Source organism: Aythya ferina (assembly GCF_964211825.1).
Source record: "Aythya ferina genome assembly, chromosome: Z".
NCBI lineage: Eukaryota > Metazoa > Chordata > Aves > Anseriformes > Anatidae > Aythya > Aythya ferina.
Window position 1 is genome coordinate 62,576,335 of NC_140299.1, and position 12,553 is coordinate 62,588,887.

The 12,553-nt window shown below is 39.7% G+C and overlaps 1 protein-coding gene across 1 annotated transcript in view; it reads right to left on the reverse strand.

The window, feature by feature from the left end:
- PGGT1B (protein geranylgeranyltransferase type I subunit beta) overlaps positions 1–12,553 on the reverse strand; it is a 37,524-nt gene that overhangs the window by 20,969 nt on the left and 4,002 nt on the right. The window contains 2 exon segments of the mRNA XM_084504349.1: positions 2,875–2,942; positions 10,939–11,057. Coding sequence (XP_084360475.1) covers positions 2,875–2,942; positions 10,939–11,057 — 187 coding nt within the window.

Below are 12,553 nucleotides of genomic sequence, written 5' to 3' on the forward strand. Positions count from 1 at the left end.
GTGGTGCAAGCACATTTAAATGCACTTACCAAGTTCTCCGATGATATGAACTAAAACACTGCTGAAGACATACTCTAAGACAGCACTGGGGATAATGACAAATAAAGAAAAAAGACCAGACCTTTAAAGTAACTCAAAGTCATTACAATGGATTTCCAAGTTGTTAATTTCCTCTGTCATTTCAGAACAGTTTATGTGAACAGTGCTGGAGGTCCTTTAAACCTCTGTATACCAAACAAATCAAGCAAATCTGTTCCCTTTAACATAGATGCAATGAAAAGTATAAGAAGGCTTGAATAAAAAGCACAACCATCTGCAAATGGTTTTCCAGATGTAATAAACAAACTTAACTAATTTCCACAGGTTACACGATTCGACCACTTTGTTCCCTCTACAGATAGGCTAGCTCATTAAGAGATGCTGTTGGATTGCTGCGTTTACCACACTGCATGGCACTGACCCAAAACTCTGACAAAATATGATGGAACATTTTTATTATCTCAGTTTGGCAAAGTTATGTCCTTATTCATTCTGTAATGCTTTTATTCCACAATGTTGTATGGCACTTACTGTCCTCAAGTACCCTTCTGGACAAAATGTCCATCGTATAGCTAGACAAGTATATAATAAGAAGGGTGAAAACTGGCTGGTGAGTTGGGCTCAGATTAGACCACATGGGGTTACCCCAGGCTGGCAGCCAGTCACTTGTGGCATTCCCCAGGGCTCCATTCTAGGGACAGTTCTTGTCAATGGTTTCATAAATGATTTGGATGCAGGGCTTCAAGGTATACTAAGTAAGTTTGCAAACAGCTCTAAATTGGGAGGAGCTGCTGACACCCTTGAGAGCAAGAGGCCTTGCAGAGGGACCTTGGCAAACCAGAGGGTTGGGCAATCACCAATAATACGAAGTTTAAGAAGAACAAGTGACAGATTCTGCACCTGGGAAGGGGCAACCCTGGCTGTGTGTACAGACTGCAGGACGAGAGGCTGGAGAGCAGCCCTGCAGAGAGGGATCTTGGGGGCTGTGGTTGACAGCAAGGTGAGTATGAGCCAGCAGTGTGCCATGGACACCAAAAGGACCAACCATAGCCTGGGGTGCATCAGGCCCAGCACTGCCAGCCAGCCAAGGGAAGGGATTGTCCTGCGCTGCTCTGTGCTGGTGCGGCCTCACCTCGAGCACTGTGTGCAAGTTTGGGCACCACAGATTAAGAAGGACATAAAACTATGAGAGGGTATTCAAAGGAGAGCTATGAAGATGGTCAAGGGCCTGGAGGGCAAAACGTGTGGGGATCAGCTTGAAGAAGCATCTGGATAATGTTCTCAGAAATAGGGTCTGACTTCTGGGTGGTCCTGTGTAGAGCCAGGAGTTGAACCTGATGATCCTTGTGGCTCCCTTCCTACTCGGGATGTTCCATGATTCTGTAAACTTATTTATGTGACTTATTAAAAAAGAAGACAACCAGTTTCCTTCTCACTAACCCCAGTCTTTGTTTTAATATATAACTATTGAAATGATTGTCTACGCTTTTGTTTTTAAGCTTTATTTTTAACGAAGTACCACAGTAAACCACCACTAGAGATCCCAAATTAGTTTAGCTTTTAAGCAGAAGTTTTGCTTCCTTCCTTCCTCCAAGCACAGTGGGTGGCAGGATTGCCACTGAGGTTAATTCCAATTAAAACACAGGATGAATTCATCTTACTACTACATTTGGAGCTCACTGCAGACACCATCTGTAGTGTAAAAAGGGATAAATACCAAAGCAAACCAAGAGACAGATGACTTTGCCCATCACATGCTGCTGTACTACCTGGTATAGAGATGTAGAAAAACCCTCCTCATATTTTTCCCTTGTTAGAAAGCATAACCTCTGAACATTATTGCCATGAGTACCGGGCTGACTCCCAGTGCCGAAAGTGGCTAAACAGTTGCTAATCTAGTGTAGATTAATATTCCTACAAGCTACTGAGAAGCATAAAGTTATGCTGTTAAGAGTAAATAAAAACGAGGCCAAAGCATGCCTCACACTCAAGCTAGTCCAAACATTTTTAATCTCCACTACAATCATAAGTATATCATAAGTATGTTTGGTTTTGCTCTCAATTTTGTATCGCAGGATTCATTCAGTCACATTTAAGAATTTTTATATGTCCTCCAGAAAAATTGAGTATTTATAATTTGGTATTCTTACAGATTTTTCATCCGCTCTTCAATGAGGTTTGACTCTTCATATTCAAGCACAACATAGAAAATACTCTGCTTCACAGTCCTTCCTGCACACTGGCATCTACATCCTTCTTACAACCGTATCAGACCTTCTGTATCATCTTTAGCAGCCTCTGCTTGCCTCTTTTTTACCGTGTACTGCTGGCACTTTCTATTTGTGTAGACTTACCTCTCTTGAACCTCAGTTCAATGGGCTATGAAGCATCCTTCTCTTATAGACACTGACAAACTGGGATGAGCAGAGCCTTGCCTATGTTTGAGTGGGTGCAATCAGATATCCACTTGCCATCATAGGAAGAGGAAAACTGAGGAAGGCACTGAATGCTGAGCTGTTCTGCCCTTCACTACCAAGTTTGCTGATAGTTCTTGAGGTACAGAAGGTTTCCTACTCATGCTCAGAAAAGCAGAGTACACTAAAACAAACCACAATCTGTATTTCACTTTCTTCACTGCTCCTGAAATACAAGCACCACCATTTTAGTAGTACTTTTAATTCCCAAAGGCTGTGCAAATGTTTCAATGCATTAACAGCACAAAAATCCCCATTTTCCAGACAATCCACGATTGTTTAGTTATTGTTATAAAAAAGACACAAGATCATCATTTACTACCTAATTGAAAAAGTTCCTCCCCACACTTGCATAACTGACCTTGGAGGGATTGAATGGCATTCCCAAATATGAAGAGCCTCTGAATCCACAGCGATCCAGGTTTGACCCTAGAAAAGATAGGAAAAAAAAAACAATTCAACTAATTTGCTTTTGCTGAAACAGTAATTATTAAGCATAAATCTCTAGTAAAGTTCGAGACCTACTAATTCAACATCATTCTTGGGACTACCAGAATTTGCATGTGTCTTTCAGTATGTTCCCAACCTCAGATATTATCATTCTGATTAGTAAAAAAACAACCCAAAAACACCCACCACAAAACAAAAAACAAATGAACAAACAAACAAAAGAAAGTCACAGGCAAACTCAACTCCTGCTGTAATGAAAAAGAAAAGCAACAGATTATTATTTTTTCTTTAACTTTGTGGAACTACGCTGTTCATATCAGCACAGAACTGTATTCCAAGCTCTTAAGAGTCATGGAAAAAAAAACAAAAAAGGACAAAAAAAGAGGACGACAAAAAAAAAAAAAAAAGAAAAAGATTATTCCCCTGGAAAAGTGCATAGAGATAACAGATTGTTATCCCTTCTCTGGATTCCTGCCTGTTAATACCATCTGTTCCCAAGCAGAATTGTTTTTAATATACTTTGCAACATATACAAGGACAAACTGTTTGCAGTTTTCAGCTAGCACTGATTTAACTTGACACTGTCAGAGAGATACAGATAGATAACGTAAAAAGCAGTTTTTTAATTGAAACCATTCTTCTTTCTTACCTGAAGCACAGGTACAAGAATATTTTAACTATCAAACACCTTCATTCAGGTATGATTTCTTTTAGAAGTATCACAATACCTAAGCCTGTGGTATACAGAAGTGTTTACCATATACTGTTTAGAGCTAAGCACAGTTTTCAGGGCTCAAATCTGTTTCAACACAGCTGAAGCTCAATTGTTTACCTCTCATCCTCTGAATGCAGAAGCCTAGTGAGTTTCACAGCACTCAGGTGTCCTTAGGTTCTCTTCCCTTCCTTTTATTCCCACAAATCATGGAGATTTTGGAAATTTGCAGCAGACTAACTGAACAACAATAAAGCCTAAAGTCCTGAAACGATCACTATGCAATGTGGTCTACCAACTACAGCATAGTTTGACACATTCACTTCAAACTGTAAATGCCATAAATGTTTGTATGTAACATTTAAACTAGAAGCTTGTGTCAGTATAAGTACTTCTATGCAGTATCTGAGTTCCTCTATGAGACCAGTAGGATTTAATTTATCTAATATTTGATCTTTTGATCTAATTTACATGGAATGAATTATGATTCATCAGGAGGAAAATACTTGCAATTCTCTAGTTCTTTCACCTTTCAACCATAAGTACTTTTTAATGATTCTGCAGGTGTAATGAAGCTGTAACGTCAGTTCAGCCTGCAATAAAAAATCCGTATGCTACAGTCCTTTGTTTTTTCTTAACAAAGAAAAAAAAGAGTATCTGTATCTGTAGAGAAAAAAACAACAACAACAACAAAAAACCATAATCATTACATTTTGTTATCATCTGAATATTATCAGCTGGCAGTTTTCGCCTTTTAGTTCCTGGAGTCTAAGATTCATGTTTTGTGATGCAACAGGTTCTAGAAAGTACAATAAATATTATTCTGTAAGGCTAACCTATGGTCCTGTTACCCCAAAGGCGTCACAGTTTTAAAAATGACACGGAAGGAATGAATCCATAAGAGAAATAGAATTCCTATTTCTTAAATAACAAACTTCCTAGATGGCATAGTAGAAACAATCACCAATCACTTGTCCCATTTTCATTAAAAAACAACCTGTGTTGAATGTGCTTAAGTAAATTACAAAACACACTTTGAAATGGTACAAATATGGAAACCCTTCTTCCAGAAGAGAGCTTTTAGCCTACTGACACCACTAGCTAGTCTGACCTGCTGCAAAAAAAAAGTTGTGCTCCTAATAGGACAGCTTTGCAGTCAAACAGAATACACTTTCTAGTTGCTGGATGGAAGGATTCAACCTGACAAGACAGATCCCCAACACAGAAATGGCAGCATGAATCCCACGTAAAGTGTGCTATTGGTGGGTTACCTCGACTTGCTTTTATATGACAGGCACTATGAAAAAGAAACCAAAAATGAACTACTTGAAGGAAATCAGAATCTATTATTCCCTTCAGCTGTTCTATTTTGGGGCAGTGTTTTAAAATTTTCTTACACCACTGAACTGTTACCAACCAAAAACCAGCAAGGGTAGTTTTCAGATGCTGGATTTTTAACTGTATTGCTGTCATTGATTTAAAAATTTGACTACTCATTTCAGTGACTTCTGGTCTCCAGTCCCAGGCTTTACACACTGGCTTCTAGAAGAAACACAAGAACAGTTTGTGTTTACAGTGCCCCTACTACTGCATAATCTCCAAAATGAAGTTATATCTCCTCAAAAAAAAAAAAAAAAATCATTAATATGGACATAACAGATTCTCCCAAGAGCTTCAGGGTTGTGAGGGAATTGCTAAAGTTTATGGTTGCAGTTCTTGAACTACAGTATCAGTGCTGAGCTGATAAAGGAAGCGTTAAACAGGAAGTGAAAACAGCCCATTTCTGAACAGATGACTGCCACACTGATGTCACGTCTCAACTTTTCTTCTCGTTTCCTGTTGCACATACGGGTTCTGAACTAAAGGGGAACAAGGGAAAAGACTCCGTCTTTCAGTTTAAGCTCATAATCTCACTTTCTGTGAAGTTGGTTTTACTACCTCACTGCAAGCTGCTCGTATTGCATCTTTCAAAACACCTTAGTAGTGCTAGTCAAACTCTTGCCTACTTTTCTGAACTGGAGACAGCCAGAATCAGATTTGAAAATTAAACATACCCTCTTTAAAAGTGTATGAATCATAAATTGTGTCCCTTGTAAAAAATTGCTGGAGTGAGAAGTTCACGCTCAGCCAGTTGAAGCACTGAGGAAAACTGCAGTTATGAAATGGTACCACCTAGTGTTCACTTTCAGAGTTAAGCATACTTTCTGAAATAGCCTGACAAAAACAAAAACTTTACAACAATCAGTGCATGCTTGTTGCAAGCTGATACAAAAAAAAAAAAAAAAAAGAAAACAAGAAAAAAAGAAAAAAGCCTAGAAAAATGATTCAGAAATAAACAAATTTGACCTTCTCCCCAAACCAAATAATTCCACACTTTAACGTCAAGAGCTGAGATTACCTTGAAGACCACGTCACTTAACTGTGCATAGGCCAGGAACTCCTTAGAGCATGTACCAGAGCTACAAGGGATAACCACAGGTGACTTATCCTAGGTGACTTATCCTAGAAGCTAGGAGATTTATGTTACAGAAGAAACATTTCTTATTCGTCTGTTTCATCTATGATTAGCCTTGGGTAAGAACAGAGGTAACTTTTACCATTATTCCTTCCCATTTGCATTCTCTATGCATTTCTCTTGTTCTAAGGCTTTCTTTTCTCCTTTTGCTAAGCACAGTAGCAATCTGACACACTGTTAGATTCTTAAAATTAAAAACAAAAAAATTACAGCTGTAACACTGGCCAACAGTCAGCATACCTACAGAAAGGTAAACATAAGCAATTCTTACTGAACTAGATCTAAAAATAATTGTTCTTACAAATCAAAGCAATAGAGTATGTCATAAAATGCAAAGCTGCATTCTCTCCAATGTCAGTCCAATGATATATCCAGATAAATACTTCAAAAGTAACCATCAAATAGGGTTGTTTTGGAGGAGAATTCGTATTTCTACTCAGGAAACTCATGACCTGAAAAGCCTACATGTAACAATGATCTCAAAAATAGTCAGTGGCACTTTCCCAATTTTTTCAGTACTGATAAGACATGTAAGGAAGCAAGAAGCATTATTGTTAAACTAAATTCAGACCCTGATATAAGGAGCTTTTTAGGTTCCTGATATAGTGTAACAGTTTTCAGCCTGATTTCAGCCTGATAGACACGATTTCAGCCTGATAACAGATTTCAGCCTGATAGACATGGATCCTGGGGGTTCAAAGCAGCAAATTAAAGATATTTCAGCTCTCCTTAGGGTGCAGTTTCTTAGGGCAGCAAAGCCAGTGACACATCCAGGTGTCAAAGCACACAATCTTGCTCCCTCTCCGCTGCTGGGCTGGCACTAGCACCCCCCGCCAACTAGGTTCACCAACACAACACAATAAATACATGCTTTTCTGCCACTTCAGCAAGCGAAACCAGCTCCCAGGCAGGCCCAAACAGATGTCTGTGTTGCTATGGGGGAGGACGGTGGATGAGTATGGCCATGGAATGCTCCTCCACTGTCTGTCCATAATTAACACTTCTTGAGTCCACCCTGTCTTTCAAAAGTGCAATTTTAAATGTCATCTGCAATATAGTAGGTTACAGCTTTCTCACATTGCGAAGAGTTGCACTTTAAGATAGTCAAAATACATTCTAAACTTTGTCTAGGACCTGCTTTATGAGAGGGAAAACAGCAAAGTTTTGAAATGAGAAGAATCTAAAGGAAAAGCAGTTGAAACAGGTCTTTTGTCAATCCTCTTCCAACTGTACTAAGACTGAAAAGTATGGCTTATACATCATTTCTAGTAAGGCTTGTAAAGGAGCATCACCCCCTTACACTGCAAAAAGAAAAGTGAACACACAAACCAAACAAGCACACGTATTAGCCATGCATCTAAGCAGAGCACTTGGTAAATGTGAAGGAAAAGAAACAATGGCCAAAATCCACAGAAGACAAAGTCAATCAGTTTTGCTAGAGTTATAGAAGACAGGGGCCCTTTAAGTAAGTAGAAGATAGCAAGGACAGCAAGCATTCAGCTATGTAAGTTTCTGTGTGAGGGGCAGCTATGATGTGTCAGGTACCATTTTCTCCTCCTTATAACTGGCATTGTGTCAGTTTCTAAAACATCTGAGCTGAAATTAGTTATGGTACCTAAAAGGACATTATTTGTTTTAAACTCCTATGTTTCACAGTTACAGTAAAGCCACCAAAGAATATAACCTGTCCTGTTGGAATTTAATCTTTAGCTTTCTGTTGTGCATTTCAGTTTGGTTGACAAAGTCCACATTTCACTTATTAGTCAGCAAGATTAAGGTCTCCCTACCTTGCACTAATGAGCTTTAGTTTTGTGTAAAATTTTCAAAGGCTACTATCCTGTGAAGTTTTCATTAGCCACCTGAAACATCACACACCAGTAAACAGAAACATACTACTCAGAACTTTCACAATATATTGTGAGACTTGAACTCAAGCCTTCCAGAACACCAAATGCTGAATCTTCCAAGTTCTGTAATACCTGGCTGTGGTGGGTTGACCCTGCCCAGCAGCCAAGCACCCCCCCCCAGACAGTCACACATTCCCCCTTTCTGTGTGGTGGGGAGAAAAAGGGAAGAAGGTGGGAAGACAAGTGGATGGAGGCAGAGACAGGTTATTGGGTGAAGCAAAAGCTGTGTGTGCAAGCAAAGCAAGCAAGGAATTTATCACTACTTCCCATCAGCAGGCAGATGTTTATCCACCTCATATAAACTAACGTGCACATGCAATTGGTACTCAGGAAAAGGCACAGCCACGCATTTATCATCATTTTTCTCCTAACTATGGTATAATTTAAATGTTTAAAAAACAATTTTCCCCAGAAAGAGAGATCTATCAGCATGCACGACTAAGAAGGTATCTCTTTAAAAGCAGAATAGAGACTTTCATTTTTTAACCTGGTAAGCTTCTGATGCATTAAGCTAGCAATCTTGATTTAACTAGAGATAACTTTTATTTAACTAGAGATGTACAAACACTTTGAAACCAAAAACTTCAGTGCTGCAGCCTACCAGAGTTTAGCTACTTCTCCAAAGAAGCCAAAAGAGGGAGTCGGAGCTCTACTGCTGGAATGCTGCCCACTAACAAGCACTGCACACACCCAAGATTAAAAATAAAAAGTCAATACATTTTATGGAAAGTAGATTCTAAAGGAGGCTACACATTCCCTTCTAAACATTTAGTCATCCAGTATGCAATTTGTTGCTCTTGACATCATTTACATTTTACAGCATCTATTAGACAACACAGAAATGGAATAAAAATAATGCTGAAGTTTTAGAGGAGTCAAGCGAACACACACAGTATTGTTGTTTGTAGACACAAGAGAATGTAAGAAGAACAGATTCTTTATAAAGTGATGCAAAGATAGATGACTTGAGGGAACTTTGGTCTTCTTTCTTAAGAAAGAGAGACATATTTAAAAGCACAGAATGCTCTGCAAAAAGCATCCTCCCCAGAACTACTGTCCTGTAATTTTATGACGGGTAAGAAAAAAAAAAGGATGTCTTATCTATTTCCTGGATTGTTAGACTTTGCATCTGCATGTTGAGAGCTATACTGCCCTCCCTGCAAGGCTCCTGACAATGGGACTATCCCAAATATTGGCTAGGTATGGAAAAAAAAATCACTGAGAATTACTGCATACTGTATCGAAGACAAATAAACAAAAAATGACTATTCTCTCTCCTCTCTATATCTCTCTATATCTCTTGCAAACTTGTAGACTTCACTTTTGTTTTAAAAATATACTCCTGAAGACTGGGATAGAGATCAAAAGTGTGCAACTCCCACAACAAAGCATGCACACCCTGGAAAAAAAAATCTAACACTGAGGGGTAAGTACATTCTCATGATTAAAAGCACTGTGGGGACAATCATGTGATCCAAAACTTTTTTCTTTTTTTCCTAATTAGTCCTGAAATATAACACAAGAAAAAACAAATCTTTTAGAGCTAGTGCCTAGAGTGGATCTGGTGATTTCCAAGTTGCCAGAACAAGAAAAGGGATCTCTTTGTTACTGTAAAAATCAAGCATCAGCAAGCTTGACTTCCATATGCTCACTTCATAAAAATGCTTTTCATTCATGGAACAGCTTAGACAGGCATCTGTAATTACCTCTGCTCTAAAACCAGCCTGGAGCTATCCCCACTCCAGCACTGAACATGCCAACACCTATTGTCATAAAATAGCAGTGTCTTGCCTGCAGCTGTTCCTTGCAGTTCCCTCCACTGCTATTAGCCATTCACCTGCACTGCCACAGAAGAAATGTGCATACCAAGGAGCCCATGGAAACAGCACCTCCCTGTGCTTCTGCTTAGGCAGTCACCTGGAGAGAGCCAGGTCCAGTGTGGTCCCTCCCCTGCTTGATCTGTTGTGCGCCACCCAGCCTGAGGACAGCTGGGTCACAGCAACAGCATTACTCCTAAAAATGTCAGGTTGTTGTGGTTTAACCCAGCTTGACCCCATAAGGTATGGAATACCCCTTTGGCCAGTTTGGGTCAGCTGTCCTGGGTCTGTCCCCTCCCAGCTCCTGCTGCACCCCCAGCCTGCCCGCTGGCAGGACACTGAGAAGCTGAGATGTCCTTGGCTTGGTGTAAGCACTGCTCTGCAACAATTAAAACATCGGGGTGTTATCAGCACTCTTCTCATCCTAGTCCAAAACATAGCCAGCTACTAGGAAGAAAATTAACTCTGTCCTCGCTGAAACCAGGACACAGGTAAGTTAAAGTCACTGATCTGAAGAAAAGATTTTTCATTTTTAAGCTGTGTTTATCCTTTTCATTTCTTAATCTTACACCTCCCTTTTCCAAAACCTGTTTTAAATAAACACACCTGTGCTTAGAGCTCCTGGCATAGCTACAATTTGTGGATGTCAACATAATCACTAATAGACCCATAAGGCTAATATAGCATGCATTTATTTTAGAAACAGGTCAAACATTTCTCTGAGATGCTTAAAGGTGCAACTTCATTATTATTTTATACTGTCTTATCTTCGTATTAATTTCATAGCTTTACCTTGAATACATTAAAAAAAAAGTTTAACTTTTACTTTCATTTCTGTAGAGGGAATTCCTATTCTATTTCTAGGAATTGATAGACATCACTACCTGAAATTATCAGGACAGCACTTCTGGAAGGTCAAGCTTGTATTTACAAAAGAACGAAAGCCATACACTATTCCCCCAGGTGAAAAGCAAAAGTAAAGAAGTTAATATCAATTAAAAAAAAAAACTAAAAACTCACTCACTGTCTTCTGTGGGAAGGACCTGAAGGGAATAAATCCATTCTATTATATCATCTTTGTTCACCACATCTAAGGAATCCAACATATCCAGACCAGAGAGTGCGAAAAATGCAATTGTCAACCTAAAAGAAAAAGATAAGACTTACACTTCCCACCATAAATATCATGGGGAGATTAACAAACGGTTGCAGAAACAGATTTATCTATGAATTCTCAGCCTTTTGAGAGCGGTGCAAGGCATAGAGGCTAGCTCAGAAAGCATGAAATTTATCTACCGGACAAAATCGTGTTTTTTGTGCTGTAATCATTTCACTGTCTCAAAAGAGTTTTTGTACAAGCCACCCCTCCTATTATACAGTAATGATATGACACTTCAGATGTTAACCTAAAGGCCTGCTTACCTGAGAAAGACTACCAAAGTAAAGTAAGTTATTAACTTTTGGAGTACTAGTTCTCTGTGATGAATTCTTACACAAACAATCCTACAAATACGCAGTAAACGCAAGGTAACCCTGAACTGAAGCGAGCTGATGCTCACCATGTCCTAAACCCACTTTCAGAAGCCAGCTGTCAAACAGCGAGGCTTCCTTTGTAACCCATCAACGTGCAAACAGGGAGACAGGATTAATTACCATCTAGAGGTATTTAATTCCTGTCCTTTGGTACAGAAGACCCTCGATGACTAACTTAATTGAGCATGTAAAATTAGGCATGCCAAATCCAAGTATCCAATGAAGTCTGGAGGAGTGAGCATGCTGAAGTTCTCTCTTGCCCACAGCTCATTTCCATCTGTAAACATGTGCTATCACAGCTGTTTTATAAGGCTACTCTGTTAACTGACAACTTATTTGGGGGGTTTGTTTTTGCCTCAAACCATTTCAGTGACCTAGAACAGCCCCTTGAACGTGAATCTGCATGAATTGCACTGACAGAGCACCAAGGGAACGGCACCGCGGTAGGAACTGTATCTTGTATATTGAGACAGAGGAAATGTTCACATGATGGTACCTGGAACATCTGTTGTGCCATTCATGGTTGCACCTGCCTAAACTTCTGGAAATTCTCGCTCTCTTTTTACCAGATATGGTGATGGTTTGTGAAAACAGCTGCTAAACAGACAGAAACTGCTGCTTAGTGTGGTAAGGAAAACCACCAGTTGCATGCTGGCTTTCCTTAGGAGACAAATTACAATTTGCAGTTACCTCACAGGCTGCTGTGCCCCCTTGGCCACCAGTAGTGGGCACCTCTGAAGGTGAGGACAGATGTGAACAGAAGCCTTTACAGCCATTTAATTTCTGCCTGCGATTCTGCATGAGAACCAAACAGAAAGGCCAGAGAAAAAATGGTGATGTGAGTCAGCTCAAGGCACAGCTCAAAGGGAATTCTTCCAATTAAAACAGCAACCAAATGATGATGCAGCAGACACTCATCTCAACATGGTGGCACACCCTTGAAGGGTGACATTCCCGTCAGTGGGCTGACCTGCTGCTATGGTCATGGCGTGGCCATTCGCAAGTGCCATCATCTTCTGCTTCTAAACTGTTATCACCTAGGATTACACGTTACAAGTGGTGGACACAAGTTGTTTAAAGAATGGTGACTTGTTAAGCTAAGGTTG